The sequence below is a fragment of the Lonchura striata genome, chromosome 5 (genome assembly GCF_046129695.1).
Source record: "Lonchura striata isolate bLonStr1 chromosome 5, bLonStr1.mat, whole genome shotgun sequence".
NCBI lineage: Eukaryota > Metazoa > Chordata > Aves > Passeriformes > Estrildidae > Lonchura > Lonchura striata.
In genome coordinates this window covers 63,372,412-63,391,173 of record NC_134607.1, presented here as the reverse complement: position 1 = coordinate 63,391,173, position 18,762 = coordinate 63,372,412, and the positions used below count along the sequence as shown (strand labels likewise).

Sequence of the window (18,762 nt, the reverse complement as noted above, 5' to 3'; positions counted from 1 at the left end):
AATACTATTGCAGAGTTTAGTCTTTGGGTTTTTAGGATACTTATTTCCCTTTAAGAAAAATGTACACACACACACTAGAACAAACAATGTTTGTTAGACCAGATATATGATTTTATTTCTGTTTCAGATTTATTTCTTTTTTATGTATTTTTGAACATTCATTAGAATGAAGTTTATAATAATATTTATTGTTGAGAAGTGATAAGGATACATTGGCCTGTGATCTGATAGTGATTTTTTTTGAGAAGACCTTCACCTATCTCAACTATGTATGTAAACACCACAGATTCTTCCATTCTCCTGCCTGAAAAAAAATGCTTGAGACAGCTTTTTTTCTTTAAATATTTAGAAATGTTAATAGAATCATCTCTGAAGCACTGGTTAGTAAAACTGTGCAATCCATTCCTTTCTGTCTCTGAAAAGTCCACACTTTTTCCTCCTTCCATGCTGTGAGCCTTCATTTATTCACAGGAAATTATACTATATTTATCTTTCAGTACAATCAAGAATAATTACTAGCAGAAATTAATTTATTAAAATGAGACATCTAAACTAATCACTGTGGGTATCTCTAGAGAGTTCTTGAGTTTGTTTTGAGACAGATGTCTAAGGTTATCTGAACTGAATCAATTCTAGGTGTGTGTTTCTCTGTATACAGGTCCTTGTAACAGATCCTTTTACATCTTAAATTTTGGATGCTGAGGAATTATAAGAAATTATTCTCACAGGTCTTCCCTGCCAGATTTTATCTCCACTCATCCTTTGAATATTGGAGCTTTTTCAGAAGAGCAGTCCTCTTAAATTCTGTGTATGTTTCTATGCTGCAGGACAGTTTTCGTTCCTTCTTCCCATTCCCATGCCACATTCAGGAGATCCTTCTCTCATTTTTCATCTGCTGTCTATATTGGCCTTTTCCAATCTAATGACTGGGCTTGTTTGTACTTAAAAAAAAAATGAAGAAGCACATGAAGGCAAATCATGCTCTGGCCTTTGGATTTCTCAGTCTCTCAGATAAAATGATCAATTTGTAAGCCTGTAGTCCATCAATCAGTAATAGACCTTTTGCACTCTTTATCTTACAACAGCAATTATATTCTGCTTGCTCATTTCCCCCTCTCCCCCTCCAGTGCTCTATGTAATGTGTGAGCACTTGATGACAATTAATGGGTTTTATCCTCACAACAATGTAGGAGGTATTATATTTCCATTTTTTATATCTTCTAGGAAGATAATGGCCAAACTTATGATTTAGTATAGGTCTCTGATGTTTTCTTTTCCCAAGAAGCCTTTCAGTTTGATATATTGCAGCCTGATTGTGCACTTTAATTTGCAGGTGTCAACAGCTTGTTGTATTTGGACAAATGCTGCAGTGCTTTTATTGGACAACTGAGTAGTTCCACATTAAGCTGCTCTTTCCCATTAGTTTTCATATTGCTTTGCCTGTTTTCCCATCTTGTCCTTTGTATCCCTACCTTATTGATAGTAACTTTGCTTCACTGCTCAATTCTTTCCTCTTCTTTATTTTGGTCTCCATTTTATTTCCATGTCTAGTTTATTCATAAAACTATTAGTTTTTTTCTGTTTCCTTGTGTTCAAGTAATCCATAACTCAACTGTACACTGAATTGCTCAATTGCTTAGTTTTCATATATCCTGAATTACTTTCCTAATGTTTCTCTCATCTCCTCTTTGCATCTTGCTCCTTTTAAAAAAAATTTAGTATAATTTCTTGTCATGGTTTTACAAACTTGTTTCTGGACAAGCTATAACAGCCTAAGGAAATGATTTTTCAATTATTTCATGGGAAGAACTAAGTAAAACAAATAAAGAAGTGTCTCTAACATGAAGCCAGCCACACATCATTGGAAGTCTCCAGTTTCCCTGTAATCCCTGGGCTTTAATTGGGAACAGCCAGTTGTATCTCCTGGCAATAGTTGTGTCTCTAGTTAGCACAAGTGATTTATTAGACATTGCCTTCATGCAGTCATGACTAACAGAGCTGTGCTCCTTGTGCAATTACTGATCACATACTAAGTGATAGTGGCACTTTTTTTTTCTTTTACTGAACTAACGTGGAGGCTGTAAAATGATGGGTCCGTTTGGGCAGTAAGTATCTGCACAAAGTGTGAATTCAGAATGTGACTAGGAGTCAATGTGTGGGTTCTACTAGAGGCAAAAATCTGGAACATGCCTATGGTTGATTTTAAAACAAATACATTCTTTATTACTTTAAACCAAAGAAAGAAATCTTTTAAAACAAATAAGCTGTCTGTGCCATACAGTTAAGGAATTTTTTCCTAATTCAGTGATGCTTTGTTATTTTGGAATAATTTTTGAAACATTAGCTCTCTTTGAGCTTAAACTGCCGCATAAATACAGCTATCAAGTTGGGACTTTATAAATACTGCTAAAAATTATATCTACATCCAATTGAAAACTATTGTAAAAATATGAAAGGATAATTAGTTTTGAATGTAAATTCTTCAGAAAAATCATGGTATGTTTTAATAAACATTTTAGAAAACAAATTAATTTCCAGCACTCAACCTTTTTTATTTTCCTTTTTAAATATGAAGTGAAGAATAAATATTGGGCAGAAGCAAGCAGAGAGCAGAATGGTTATCTAAGAGTCATGTTCCTTGTGGATCTGCTGCTTCCTAAGAAGAGACTCAGAGATTTAAAAGGCATAGACAGTGGCTTTGGAAGTTTATTGAGTCTCTGCTTATAGCCTTCCACTAGTCTTGCTTTTTCTATGGCTTTAGGGTATCAAGGTTGAAAAATCTGCTTATATGTGCACCTATGATTAATTTAGTAAAAAGAAGTCTGTTAATTAAGTATCCCAGGTTTACTGGTAAAAAAGTCTTAACCTACCGTGGATTTGATCAGAGAAATGCTGGTTTGTTTCTTTTGTTTCCCTCCAGCCACAAGAATTGAGCAGTTTCCTAGCTTTTCTCCTTTAAAAATGCATTAAAAATGGCAGAATAATTTAATTTGTACAAGTAAGTATAATATTTTATGTATTTTATAGCTGGACACCAGAAAATAAAAGCATCCTCTGTACGCCAGTGTTTCAGGAGCTCTGTGCTGGGTCAGGTGGAGCCCTTGAGGGGGAGATATGAAAAAGACACCTGAATATGGTCAGTTTGGAAGAGGATCAGGAGCTGAGGTGGGGCAGATGGGGGACTCCAGTGATCCAGTCTCAAAGGTGACAGGTATAAAAAGGCTTCTAGAGACTGAGAGGTGATGCCAGGCTTCTGCAAGTCCAGCAGCTGCCAGTTGCTGGATTGAAAAGTGGCTGGCCCTGACACTACAGAGAAAGCTGGGACAGGGACTGCTTTTGCATCTCATCCAAGAGATACAGATTTTCTCTGGCTTTTGAAGGTTTTCAAACATGATTCTGATAAGATAAAACCTTTAGAAAGCTCTCTTGCATATGTAGTAGTTCTGTCTCTGTGCTTTCACTGTGTCTGGATGCCAGCATGCAAATAACCAAATCAATATCCTACCATCTGGATTTAGCTAACAGTGGACTTCATATCATCAGTTTTTTTCTAAGCTAAAGCCATTAACTTTCTAGTATTTCACAGACTGTGAAGAATAGGCATTTCCAATAAGAAATTTGCCTCAAACCATTTAGGATGAGCTAAAGTGCTAAGCTGTAGAGCATCTGGTTTCCTTTTACAGTAGGGCAGTGCAGCAAGAGTAGCCAGCTAGATTCCTTAGCTCCCTTAGGTCTCTTATTCCCTCTGCTTTCATTGTATGACAACCAATATGGTTTGACATAACAGTCACAGCTATGATGTGTTGTATTTCTTTTCATCTTCTCTTTGCCCTTTACTGCTTCAATACTGAAGAAATATTTAAAATTAGTCATAAAGAATTTCTGCTGTTCTCATTTATGATGAGTAAATAGGCAAAGTCTATGTCATAGAGGTTGAAAATCAAGTTAGATAATACTAAACTGTGATTTTCACAGCCCTGCAAGAAGGTTCCTACAAGTAGGTTTTGTACATACAGCATATCCCTTCAGAGCTTATTTTTATGATTGCTATTCTTCATGTGTTAAGTTGCAGCTATTTCTAGATTTAATTTCTTCCCTGTCTGAACCTACTAAGGTTTTTAACCAAGCCAAGGTGTTGCATGTGGTGTCATATTAATACTTATACATATTTACATACCTAGTTCTCATATTTTCTGTTTGTCATATCTCTTGATCGTATGTGGTATGTGGTAGAATTAGGCATGTGAAAATTTCACTGGAAAACACAATTTTCTGCTTGTTCCAGACAAAATTGTGTATGTTCTTGGAGTATGATGATACTAAAATGGGCTATGTTACTAAATTTGTAAATAGATTGAAAGATATAATTGGGTGGTGTTTGATGGAGATATTTCGAATTTGAATTTTTGGAGAACTTGGACCAGGTACTCTGATTCTTAGCAATATGGCATAGATTCTGTTGAGTATTTGTTTGTTTTGGTTCCTCATTGTAATGGGTAGTAGCTGCACAGGCAAATGTCATATTATAGCCTTTTTTAAATATACACAGAGGACACATTTTGACAGGGTAGTTTGCTTTTAAACTGACCTAGACCATAAGAGGGAAAGAAATTTGTGCTAATATAAATTGCATCTTTCATAATGAAAGACTGTCAGAGTAGGACTGTTGATGGACCCATGTAAGTAACATTCTGATAACCTTAGAGAATTTTCATTAGAACACAAATTTCTAATCTATAGAAAATGTGAAATTTTTTAAACTATATTTTCATTTTAATTATATATATGTATCTTGAAAACAAATCCATATCTTTCAGTACTGGAATGTATTGCTTGGAATTAATACTTAAAGTCTATAATAAACCTAACATTTTATTAAATGAGGACAGAAAATTTGAAATATTCACATAGACTCCTTTACTCATTCCATTTTCCAAAAGAACTTCCTAGTTTTTGTACTTTTTGGTTACTGAGATTACTCCAAGCCTCTTTCCTGTGCTTCTCAAATATGCAACATATTAATAGATTTTATGACTTACTGTTTTCTAGATAGCATAGAACATACTTTGCTACATATGGTGGAATACTTTAATTTGAATGAACATGTTTTAAAATGAACTGCATGAAAATGTAGATCCATATTTTATCTTTTCTTTTAATGTATCAATTTACTTACACTACAGAGTGCTATTTCTTGTGGACTGTTGTGTATAATAAAAATAATATTTATGACCAAAATACACACTTCTTTCTGTAGTGGAAGTTCTGTTATAGAAAATAATTCTGTTACAAGACAATGCACAGGATTTTTATGTTTCATATATGGGAAGGAGTAAATAAGCAGGAACATCATACTTTTATATTTTTATCTTTCATCTCTTGTTCATCATTCCTTATGTACAAGAGGACTTATTAATTTTTAGTAATTTCATGGTATTTTGACCTCCAGATATTTTAGGAAAATTTGAGTGTTCTTGCTGAACTCATTTCTCTCTCACATCAGGAATCCTGTGTTATCTGACAAAATTATTTGGATGCCATTCATTCTTTGGAAATCATTGGAAATGATAGTGAGGGCATGATTGACTTTGTCTGCTTTAGTACCAAGACTATTTTTTGCCTTGTTTAAAAGGGAATGTGTTCCTTTTACCAAGTATCACTGGGAAACATTCAGGTCTTTCCATTTCAATGGTCTTACAGGTAAGCTTGAGTACAGCCCACAGGGCAAAAAAGACATTCTTTGAGCTTCCTGTTGCAATTATAGTGATCTATTGCTGCAGGAAGCAGGGATTCTTACTCTTTTTCTTTTTTTTTTCTAGTATTATGATTAAAAAAGTAGGTGTCAGGTTTATGTTCCTTTATTCAAATTTGTGCAAGTCTTCTCCCACATGAATATATGTTCAAGCTTGAAATGAAAAATACATGATAATGAAATAAATGACTGCCCCAAAGCTATTGCCTACATATCTGTGAAACAGAGTTATGAAATAATAATGGCAAGAGTGATAACTGTAGTTGCCAGTGTCCTAAAAAAGATGAGGCTGTTCTTAATATGGAGAGTCCTACCTTGAAGGCAAATTTGCACAAAAGAAGAGTGCTTGAAGTCTCCCCGTGGAAGCTGAGTTTATGCCACATCAAAGATCAGAATTCCGCCCTAAAGCTGGTGATTCATCAGTTGAATGGAAGATTTCTTGCTTCAGGATATTTCCTACTGTTATCAAATGCATGAGTGGTAACAATTGCAGTGAATGCAGCGTAATTGTTTATTGGTAAATAAAAGCAGGACCAAAAGCTGAACTTGTTATAGGATGTTTATAGAATTTGAGGCAGTGATTTTTAGCACTTTGTTTCCTGATTACATATCCCAGTGTTGTATGAGTGCTTTGAAATGTGTGGGCTGCATTGGGACTTTTAAGTTGTACAAAACGAAACAAATTACTCAGTCGGATGTTTATGTATGACCGATTGAAGGTGGAGGTAGGCTTTGAACATTGCAAGTCAGATCATGAATCCTGGAAAGGACCACTTGTAGTATTTTAATGTTCAAAGGAGAGTTCTCTGTGGTGATGTGGTGTGTGGTGTAGTGTAGATGATGAAATGCAGGTCCTGTTCCTGCCCTGCCCTGACTGATGCAATCTGCAAAGGCCAGATCACTCACATTCCCTGGCCTTTCCACATAGCCATTCTCAACATGTTCTGTCTCTTTTTTTTTTTTTTTTTTTTTTTTTTTTTTTTTTTTTGAGAATAGATGGGGAAAATAAACAGGTTGAGGAAGAAAATAATATATATATTATCAACAGAGTTGAAATCTTCCCGAGGTTTTAGTGTTGGTGTGTAAAATGGTGTGTTAAAGGTATTATTGCAGCTCTCTTTATGGTGTGTATCGAAAATAAATTTCAATCCAGTGGGAAATCACATTGTTCAGATCTAAAATCTTTGGAATTCCAACTTCAGCTGACCTTTGACATAAGTATTTTCATTTGCTGACTTTTTAAAAACTCTTTCAAAATCTACAGATTGACCTGTGTCTTCTTTCTTTTGGCTATCCTTTCTTTTTCTTTGTTTTTTTTTTTTTTTTTTTTTTGTTTGCTTTCTTCTGACATGCTTCTTTATTTGGGCAGATTATCTTTCTTAAGCTTCCCTAAGTTCCTTGAGTTATAGTCTTCTACACTATTGCACTGTTAGGATTTCACCATACTAGCATTTTTAAAAGTCATATAAATAGTCTTACACAGTGTTATGACATTTTACTTAAATTATGGTATGGTATTTAGTCTGCAGGATAAGTTTGTGGTCCATAGGTTAGTGCATGTTTTTGTGTCACCTACTGCCTTTGTCTGCCTCAATACAGCTTTCATTCATTTAGTGAAATGCTGCATTCAATTTTTGTAACCATGAATTAGCCTGTGATGTTTATATAGTGTTTTAAGCCCCATTGGTGGAGGAAAAAATAGATTAAGAAGCTTTCTGGGGGTCATGTATTCCAACCTTCTTCTCAAAGCAGGTTTGTGCTGTTATTTATGTTATTGACACAGAAGATGGTAAAAATTAATAATAAATTAGTATGCTGCAGGATGTACAAAATCTAGACCTAGCCAATATGACTGAAGATAAGAACGAGCTGTGAAACAGGATCAGTTGATGGCTTAGTAAAGCATGGCAAAGACAACTGCATCGAGTGCAAAAAATCTAATTCATTAAATGTTCACATTCAGTTGGTATTATAACTAATTCCCAGTGAAGCATTAAGATGATTTAACAGTTCTCATTCTCCAGGGATATGATCTTTAATCAGATGTGGGGATAGTAAAAGGTAGACAGGGTAATTTATTCCAATAAGAGAAGAACAGTTCCTAGTTTGAAATTTAATTGGGTGATGTATGAAAAATCTAAATTCTCTAGAGTGCATTTTGGTCTTGAAATTTAGATGACTAAGTATTTTGGAGGACTTTTGTCAACAATGGATATTTTTATTTTATTTTATTACATATGTTTGAGTACACTCATGGGATGTGGAAGATCAGTGAAGGAGACTATGAGATTTAAACAATTTTGTTTGCTTGTTTAATAATTAACTGGAGTTTTTTTTCTGAACTCTTAGTAGAATTTCAATCAGTTAAAGGGAGATTTACTTTTCTTCTAATATGATCCTGTATTCCCACAGTTGTCTAATGATATTATCTTATCCAGTCAAGCCACTGTTACAATCAGTTCTGACGTAGGCAGATCTGTGCAACATCTGATTATTTAAGGGCAGACAGGAAAATCACTCTTAGTGAAGACTTGGTCACAAACCCCTGAGTTTCCCCAGACCACCACCCCATATAGAGGAGGACTAGGGTGGGACATTCAGATGGGATTGCATGTCATGATCCCCAATCTCATGGCCAGGATATATAACCCAGGAGGGAAATGGAGATGTTGGCTGGGCCTTCAGGAATGGAAGGGATGGAGTTAGGGACCACTGAGGCTGGTCAAACATATATGTGTCCATGGGAGCAGATGAGATGGGTCCAGGAGTGCTGATGTCATTATGAGGCAGCTCTCCATCATCCCTGAAACACTGTGGAGATTGGAGAGGTTTTCAATGACCTCAGGGTGGGGAAGTCACATTTATCTTTAGGAAGATAAGTAAGTCTTACATTTCTTATGTCTTAAATATTTAAATATGCATTTCATTTTACCTGTCATTGTAGCTCAAGAGAAAATAGGTCAGGACAGAAATGAATTTTTGTATACTGATATTACTACAGCAGACTGTGTAGATTTGTAGTGAAAGTCACATACAATCTGTAATAGTTAAAAAAATAACAAATTCCTTTATTACTATCTTTTACTCTAAAAGGGTTTCTTTAGCTTATTGAAAAATAATACTTTATAAGCATTCATTTTTGTCAAAAATTAAGAAATTTATGGAAATGTATAATTACCTGAATTATGGTATATAAGGCACCCTCACAGATATAATGTCAACTTTTTTAAACAGAAGACTTCCAGAAGCTTGGATTTTTATTTTTAAAATCTTTCCACCTGAAGAAATGGGGAAAATCCAGATGTTTCCACTTGTTTATCTAGAATATAATTAACTGACATGGTAAAATATTTTCACAGGATCATAAAATAGTTTTGATTGGAAGGGACGTTTAAAGTTCATCTACTCCAAGCCCATGCAATAAACAGGGACATCATCAACCAGATCAGGTAGCTCAGAGACCAACCCAACCTGACCCTGAATGTTTCCATAGATGGAGGCATCTACCACTTCTCTGGGTAACCTTTCCCAGTGTTTTGCCACCCTCATCTCTCAATATTTCTTCCTTATATCATGTCTGAATCTACCCCTCTTTTAGTTGTAAACTATTACCCTTCGTCTTGTATCAAGAGACCCTGCTAAAAAAGTCTGTCCCCTAACTTCCAGGTCATTACATTTGATCAATTAATTTCAAGGATTCATTTATTCATGAAACCAAATTCATGATGAATTGAATTCTGTGAATAGGTCAAAATATAAATAAAAAGAAAACACTATTATGTATGTGATAGATAATAATTTTGTGTATATCTAAAAGTTCTCACCAGAAGATGTGAACCATAAAGGTCAAATAAATAAATGCATAAATTCCCCACATGGTTTTGCACCATCCAAAAAAAATCATATAATCTTCTATACAATAGACAGGGACAAGTCTGTAAGTAGCTGTATAGAAATTATCATAGACAAAAGATAGCTGCATTATAAAATTAGCCAAAGAGGCAAACAAATACTTCTAAATTATTATGATTTTATATTTGGTACATACTGACATTGCTCAGTTGACAGAATGCTGGAAATTAAATTACTTCTATAAAAGAATTTATCTTTTTCTCAATGTCAATACTCAATCCAGAGTTCCATTTGTTTTATCATTGAATTACAGTAACCAACTGATCCATTAGAAGCATATGGAAACATTGAAAACACTGAAAGCAACCCTTATATGTATTAAATATAAGGGCCCTTGAAAATAACACACTGGCAGATGCAAATATAAATTATTTCCTTACTAAATTCCTTTCTAGTTCCCTTTCTGAAGCTACCCACACCTTACTTATATTTGAAAAAAAAATATTTTCTTATATTTATATGCATGGATGTATGTATACAGTCTTATGTTTAACACTTCCCTGTTGTATAACAGAAAAATATTTTGGTTCTTCTAAGCCAGCTGTTTTCTTGGGGGTTTTTTAAGTCTTTTAATTGTTTTGTCCTTAAGAGTAGGCAGAAGGATGTCACTTAAAATCATCATGTTGCAAAGGGAAGCCCAGAGTCCCCTGCTGACACAGAGTGAAAACAAAATAAACTCTTCATAGTTCTGTCACAACCACCTGAATGCACTCTGTCTTCCCACAGCTGGAAAATCACAGATAGTGAGAAGGAAATAATAAATGTTAGGCAGTGCACTCATTACACTATCTGAAATGCAGTACAAGTGCTGTGGCTGTTAGAAATGCATTCTAGTGGCTCTTCAGAATTATCTCTTAGTCCTTAGAAGAGCTGTCCCCAGCCCTTGCTTGCTGCAGGCATTTGCTGAGCTCTGTGCTTCAAGCAATGTCCCATTTTACTCCCCCTGTTGGGTCCAGCTCTAACTTTTTAATGGGCCCACAAGCATTTTCAGAGAGGCTGTGTATGTAGTTCTACTGGATTATTTTCCTCAGGGAGGAAAAAAAAACCCAGGAAAACAGCAAAACTAGCTAAAACATAAAAATAATAAAATAGTACAGAACTGAGTACAGGAGAAATCTCTGCTTATTTTGTATATGACAATTTCATTTGTACAGAGTAGGCATGGGAGGTGATTAAAAAAAGTGAGCTTCAATTGTTTAAAAATTTATATTTAGAAATTTCAGTAGATATTCAGAAATAAAAGCCAGTTTGAAACCTTGAGATGAAAATATAAAATTTTCAGAGTTCTGCAAGGTACGACAGGAAGGAATCACTGAGGAAGAAATTTACGTATTTATTGTTTATAACAATTATAATTGCATCTCTACATTTATTCTTTAAAATTGTGGTGGTAGGGACAGTGAGGTTTTGTGCAGAAAATAGTCCCTGGATATGAAGGCAATGGAAAATACTAGCAACCAATTCCTTTCTGTTGTACATAAATATGAAAGCAGGCAGATGGCATTGTTCCTGGCTGGATGTCAGTTCAGGAATTGAAAAAAATCTACTTTTATTCTTTCATCATGATGCTAAACCTTTTGTGATGCTTTGAGCAACTTACAGATTTTTCCTGAAAAGGATCTTCTTTCAGAAAACAACTGAAGATTGCTTCACTTTGGTGATGATGTTTTATGTTTTGTGGATTTTTAGTTTATTCTTTTGTAATAAATAGTATCAGTTTTCTTGTTGTGAATTTTCAACATCTACAAAAAGCAAAAAAAAAAAAAAATATATATAATAATGGAAAAACCTTCTAATTTCCACAATGATCAGTATTTTTCAACTAAATGAAAATTTATTAGTAGAGATAGAAAATCCATTCATCTTCTTACACCTGTGATGATGGAAAGTAACTGAATGCTGTGGAATCAGGATAAGTTTGGCTGCAGTGAAATGGGAAGCTAGACTATGTCACAATTTATTGAAATGATCTATCAGTTTTGTTTTAATGGATGTTTTCTTTTCTAGACAAATCTTTTAGTAGAACTTTTTGGCATAAAGCTTCCAGTTAACTCATGTAAATACATTCATTTATGTTCAGAAAGCCCTCTAGGGAGAAGCTGCATTATTTCAGCTGTGTATTTGGTTTATAAAATAGTTGCAGAAGGTACCCTCCAGTTTATTGGACATCATGCCAAGAAAGATTTAGAAATAATCACAAAGAATAGCTGCAAAAAAAAATCTCATTTCTTATGTTTTAGCTGCTATATCAATTTCCTTTTATCCTGATGGTGAATGGTAGATATATGAAAAAACCCCAACTTTATTTATTAACAAAAAAAAACCCAAAAAGCCTTAAAATGGCACAAATGTGAACTGAAAAGAGAAATGAATTTTATCTACCTCTCAAGGGAGGAAGAAAATTGGTCTGGAAATTCATTGCAGCGAAATGAGTGAGTTATTTTGCTGACTGTCAGTGGTAGGTAACAATGTAATGCAATAAGTGAAGGCCAGGTTTGAATAGATAGAAAATTAATCTTCAGCCACTGTCTCCTGTGGGATTTTTCTGTGCCAGTATTGATTGCATTTCAGCTCCTGACTTGAGAGAGAAATTGGTTGGAATTGGGTTTTAATTATATTCACATGTGGATCGCTTTCCATCAAAATAGGTGTTTTGCTACTTTTCTTAGAACAAAGTTTAACAGGGTATAAAACTGTACCAACTGACACCACAATCTGTCAGGCTTTTCATTGAAATACAAGATTAATAATTTATAACATTGAGGTTTTCCTTTTTAATAATTAATTTTTTCTTTTTTCTTTTTTTTTTTAATTTAGATTTAAGTGTCTTGGAATTCAAAAATTTGCAAATCAGAACCATATAGATTTATTTTCTGTAGCAGGATATATTATAGTATAAATTTGGATGTGTAAGGCTTGGTACAATATTTATTGGTCTTTCTTGTCAGGAGGGAGTGGCCCACATGAGTTCAGTGCTAATTTGCCAATAATGGTTCTGATACTTACCTTATGTACAGAACCAGTTCAGACACCTTTAGATTTACAGAACCAATGGTTTGTGTGTGAGGGTAACTTCAAAATTTTTGAAGGATTTTGTTACTTTTTGGTTTGGTTTTCTTTTTTGGGCAGACTGATGTGTTGTTTCAGTATCAGAGCTGTACATCACAAAATACTCCCACCAAGGTCAACAAGAGCAGTGTGAAAGCATCTACTTTATGTAGTTTTAAATCCATTGCCTGCATTAATGAAGTTGAGAAGAGTTTTTAGATTAATGTTTTTTGGTTGGGTATCATGGAATATCGGTAAGAATAACAACAGACTCAGTCACAGTCTTTTTCAGGGGGATCTGTGTGTGTGTGTGTGTGTGTGTGTGTGTGTGTGTGTGTGTGTGTGTGTTATTAGAAATGTGAGAAGTATTTTTTTTTTTTTAAGGCATTCGGGTCTTAATTAATTAAATTGTTTCAATTTCAACAAAGTTTAATCAGATTTTGGCAGTAGACATGAAGCTTCTTTCATAGCATGTGAGTGAATGGAAGGACTGAAAGGTTGTATTTATTAATTGTAATGAAATTGCAATATCGAGCAGAAGAAACATGATCATTTCATGTTGCAATGCTTCAGAAATTTCAAGCAAAAATCTAAATATATTGTAATATGAAAACTTCTGAGCAAGACCTGCTAAGATGGACTGTATGGAACAATGTGTGATTCTTGGGATTGTTTTTTGTAGGTCCAGAAGCTGAACTTTGATGAACTTTGACTACACAGTCTGTTCCAGCTCAGGATATTCTTTGATTCTGTTTTCACTCCATTTCTCTTTTACCATACCCGTTCCCTCCAAAATATTTCTTGTGGAAATTTAGTTGAAAGAAATCTTTTGACATTCACTCATTGTGGTATTTTAGTGTGGGTATGTGGCCTCATGATCCCCAATTCTTTTCTGAAGTGTACTGTGAAAGCCTTGAGGGTTTGTAGTCACTGCTACTAATTTTTAGCAATGAGTTTTAGAATGTTTTTTTTAAATGAAATTACTTTCCAACAGAAGGGAGATTTTACCACATGAATGTTTGATTATTTGGATTGCATTTGCATAATTAGACAAAGTCATTACTTTGAGCAACTTGAAGCTAAAAGATAACTTGTGAAAAGAACTCCAGAATTTGCGGAATGTTTTGCATGCCAGTTTTGGGACATGAAAACAAACAAACAAACAAACAAAAAAAAAGTGGGATAATATAGAAGCAAAAAAAAAAAACAAAAAAAAAAAAAAAAAAAAAAAACAAAAAAAAAAACAACCAAGCAAACACCACAACAAAAACCTATGAAAAATTGGACCAAATTGCGTTGTCTGAAGGTGTCATAATGCTGTGTCATTTCAAATAATATGACGCATAAACTGTTACTGATCCTGGTTTTAATCTGCACCCTTCTGAGTAATTTGTAATGGTTGAAACCATTGTCTGGCTGCTGGTTGCTATAAAGCTGTCTGTCCATCACATTCTTCTGTATCACCCCCCTCCAGCAGTGGAGGGGTGAGAAAACAAGACCATAAAAGACTCATGGATTGAGATAAAGACAATTTAATAAAGGAAAGCAAAGTCCAAACATTGAAGCAATGGAAATCAAAAGTATTTATTCTTTACTCCTCACCAGGAGGCAATGTCCAAACACTCTGTGGGAAGTAGGATCTTAGAACGCACAGCAGCTGCTCCACAAATACTCCACCTTAATAATGAATGTCACCTCTCTCCTCATTTCTCTGAGCGTGTAATACTGAGCATAACATCAGTAGAAAGGAATATCTCTTTGATCATCTTGAGTCAGTTGTGCTGGTGATGTTCCCTCCCAAATTCTTGCCCATTCCCAGAATGAGGTTAAATACTAAGCACCAAATTGACCTTTTCAGCATAAGATAGAGTAGCTGTGCTACATAAAAATAGTCCAAATGAGTACCCAGCTTTTTTTCTTCTGGTAGTTTAGTAGACTTGTGAGATTCATCTCACCTAATTCCAGGCAGCTGTATTGCTGACTTCTACATCTAGGTGATTTGCGCTAGAGCTACTTCTACAATCAATCAAAAGTAGGAGGCACTTCGAAAGCATGATTCATGTCATGGGAAATAGGTATCTAATTAGGATAAGATGAATTGCACTCTAAACATTCCCATTTCTCTTCATTCATTATGAAGGCAGCCTGCAGTGATGAGCACAACATTGCTGGATTGTTGAAATTGGTGGCTGTCACTGGTTAGATGAGTTCTGCCCTTTGTATTTCCAAAGGAAACCAATTCTTTAAAATCCACCCAGGCTTTTGCTGCTTACTTCAGTCAGCATTTGAATGGCTTTGTTCTGTAAAGTTGAGATGAAACAAATGAGAAAATATAGGCAGTTTCATTACATAGCCTTGTGGATAAGAAAAACTTTATCTGTCTGTACTTTGATAGAGGATAATAAACAGAATGGCCTCAGCACACACCTGCCTGACTGCCTGACATCAGGTGCTTCACTGTCAGCACTATTTATCAAGCATAGCACATTTTCAAAAACTGACTCTACAGTATTAAAAATATCTTTATAATTGCCTCCAATAGCTGGCCGGAGTAATCATTCACTATCATAGTTGCTATATTATTGCTTTAAGATTGGGCTTCCTCTTCCAGCTGCAGCTGAGACAGGTGAAGACACTCCCACCTCCTCCTTGGCCTTCCTTACCTCCTTGGTTCCACACTTCATGCAGTTTTTGTAGCTGGATTAGAAAAATTCTCTGCTTTTCAAAATGTTTAAGAGCTAGTACAGACTGACTGAGTGAATTGGAAGGAATCAAAAAATGTGTGTCATAGTGCAGACAGGTGAGAAAAGATGGGAACCCAAGGCAGACAGGTGATGGTGAGCACCTGAGTGTTTAGGGACCTTTCACCTCAGACAGATGTAGCCAGTACATGGGATTTGACTGAGGTGTACTTAAATCAATGAAAAAAACCTGATTTAATCAGAAATTGTAAGAAGGCTTAATTTCCTTGCTTTGTCTTTATGTACACCACTGTTTCTGAAAAATGTATTTATGGGTGGTATCATTTTTAGATTTCTGATTTGTGACATAATCTGTAGAGGGGAAAAAAAAGTAATATTTAAGATTTGGTGCAAATTATTACATATAATAAAAGGTAATTAATATGATTTCTGTTTTGGGTGTAAAAATTCCATGCAGTTATGAAATTTAAGCATGCAAGGTGTTAGGCTCACACTTTTGTTTTGCAGGTCTTAATTTCACTGAAAGTATTGGGTAAATTAAAACTGAGAACAAACTATACACAAATATTCCTTGACCTGGAGAAACTAATTGTGTTTATATACAAATGCAAAATGTTAGCAATGAAAGAAAAACCATGATTTTTTTTTTTTTTATGTAAAAGAGGTATTTTTTTTATGTGAGAGGTATTGTTTTTAGCACATTTTTTAATATTTTGCCCTTTACATATTTTTCTTTCAAAAGCCTGAAAAGAATGAAACTGAATCTGGCAGCCAGAGAATCAGACCAGTATTTGAAGACGATCCTGTTTTCCGACGACAAACATCTTACCAACATGCAGCAGTCCACATACCAACAGATATTTATGAAGGCTGTAAGTGGCATGAGAACAAAGAGATTTTATATTTTAATTCTAAGCTCATTATTTATGTCCCATTCTTAAAACAATGCTTGTTCCATTTTTAGTGCAGGTTTGCTGTTATTGTCACCTTTATTTCTTTCAGTGCTACTTCATAAATGTGTTGTTTTAGGGATATGGTTAATTTTATGAATTGGTAGGTGCTGCAGTTGAACAGATCCATTAGGATTGAATCTGAGTTTCACAAATGTAACTGGAGGTGAAGAGACCCTCTTGCATATTCTGATTTTCTGATCCATTCTTTCTCTGTGCTGTTCACATTTAATACAAACAATTCTTGGCAGCTCTTCTTTACACTTTGTTTGGCCTCAGGCAGAGATGACTTCTGAAAACATTTTAAAGTATCTCATAAACTGGTACAGTTTAGGGAAATAACATGCACTGTGAGCTGGTACTACCAATATTTCATCCTGTGCATTTGTAGAATTGCAGTAACAGACTGGCAGAGAATTTATATGAAGTATTCCTAAACTATGCAAAAAATTTTATATATTTATATATATATATATATGTAATACGTATATATACATATATATATTATATATATTATATGTGTATACAGGTGAATATTTTTAACTGTATTTCAAAACTAAGTATCTTTCAAGATGAAAATAAGTCTCTGAGCTCATCATCAAGCAAAAATCTTTATACAACAAAAAGACATTTCAGCATTCAAAGGAGCTGTATATTTTTTTAAAAGTGGGAAGAAAAGATAAACAGAATTTGTATTTTTAAGTTTTGACTTTTTTTGTTTAAGGTCCTAATTTCAAGTATGCAGTCTTTTTCCTCTTTTAAAGTCTCATCAAGAGGAAGGAGACCCTAGTGTGACCTGAGCTTTTTAAAATTCATGGCCACAGTTGCATGCAGCTTCCATAAATGGCACCGGGATGAAAATGGAAATGTCAGTATGATGGGAGAAAGAATCATAGTAGCTTGTATTCTTATATGGTGAGCTTGACTGACAGACCTAAAGGATTATTCTGGGATTCTAGCTTTAATAAGTGCTAAAGTGCACCTTAATTGCAGGATTACAGAGAAGTGACAGGCCATTTCCTTTTATTTTTGGAAGAGAATTGTTCCTCATTGTTAAAATGTTGAACTCATCTCCAATTATTAGGATATTTGTAAATGCCATGTAAATTTTGGTATAAGGTTGGCATCACAAAAGTACATAAAATGTTCTCTTCTTGTGTTGAATTTAATATTTTAAATGGAATTCCTGAGGACACATATCCCTTAAAAGGGTATACTATGTAACATTACTGTACAGCCCATAAACCTGAAAAGGAAGACATTACGATTTCCACAGGAAAGGTACAACTTCAGTATCTAATAAAATTATAATAACAGAAAGAAATGTACATTTCTGGATAAAGGTAATTGCATGTGCAACATACATGGTTTGTGATTCTTTGGGTCTGGTTTTTATATTAATTACCAGAGAAGTGGAATCCTAGAAAATTACCAGGAGGTTTGTAATTCTGTGTTAGAAAAATCGTGTTGTTGGGTGTCTGGGTAACTTTTTGTTACAGATGGAATTTTCAGAGATAGCATCTTGGCAATACCTAAAAGTGACAGATTTCATATCAATAAACACAAAATGTTCACCAGGTTCAATTTAATATTACGAAGTTCATGTGTCATCTGAAACACAAGTGAACAATTGTGAGGTAGTAATTCGCCAACAGATTTCCAAAAGTAGAATTTAGTGTTGTTCTTTTTGCATTATGATCTACAACCAATTTTTATAAATCTATATAGACAAAATAATGCATCTTGAACACTGTTGTCATATTTCTGCCTGTTCATGGGAGCTAACCTGTCATTTCTTGGGAGGTTTCAGTGTCCACTATAACAGGGAGCAGCTGAACATTTGAAAATAGTATCTGCAATTCCCTGTATAAATCCCAATCTGCTTGGAAGCATTTGTAACACAGGCATTGCAACCAATCCTTGTTTTTAGCAGTGGAAGAGACACAGTCCACAAGTTATACAGCTTGGAAGCCAATTTTTTTGACTGAATTAGCCTTGGCAAGAAGATTTCATTTTTTATCCTTTGCTATATGTGCTTTGCAAGTGGCCAAGAGAAACAAAGACTTGCCCTTTGAATCTCACAGAATGGTTTTCAGTGACTGGATATCTGACTTGCCTATTCCTCCCTGAGATTGGTTTTCAGTTCTCTTACAGCAGCACATTGTTGTCTCTAGGGGCAAGGGACAATTACTGGTAGAGCCACATGTGATCTGGATTTTCACTTGGGCCTGTCAATCACACTTTTTCATGTAATTATTTTGGGTATGAAACTAAAAATTTGACTCTTAACCATTGAATCATAGAATCTTTAAGGTTGGAAGCCTTTAAGATGATCAATATGCTATTAAAATGTTTTCTATTTATGTTTCATTTCTATTGTAGTTCTTACTTATGATTT

The 18,762-nt window shown here is 34.5% G+C and overlaps 1 protein-coding gene across 2 annotated transcripts in view; it reads left to right on the top strand.

Annotated features, from left to right (window-relative positions):
- CACNA2D1 (calcium voltage-gated channel auxiliary subunit alpha2delta 1) overlaps positions 1-18,762 on the top strand; it is a 347,921-nt gene that overhangs the window by 189,391 nt on the left and 139,768 nt on the right. For both annotated transcript variants that reach the window (XM_021543146.2, XM_021543144.2), the window contains exon 6: positions 16,157-16,286. In XM_021543146.2, the coding sequence (XP_021398821.1) occupies positions 16,157-16,286 (130 nt within the window). The remainder of the gene's footprint in view (positions 1-16,156; positions 16,287-18,762) is intronic.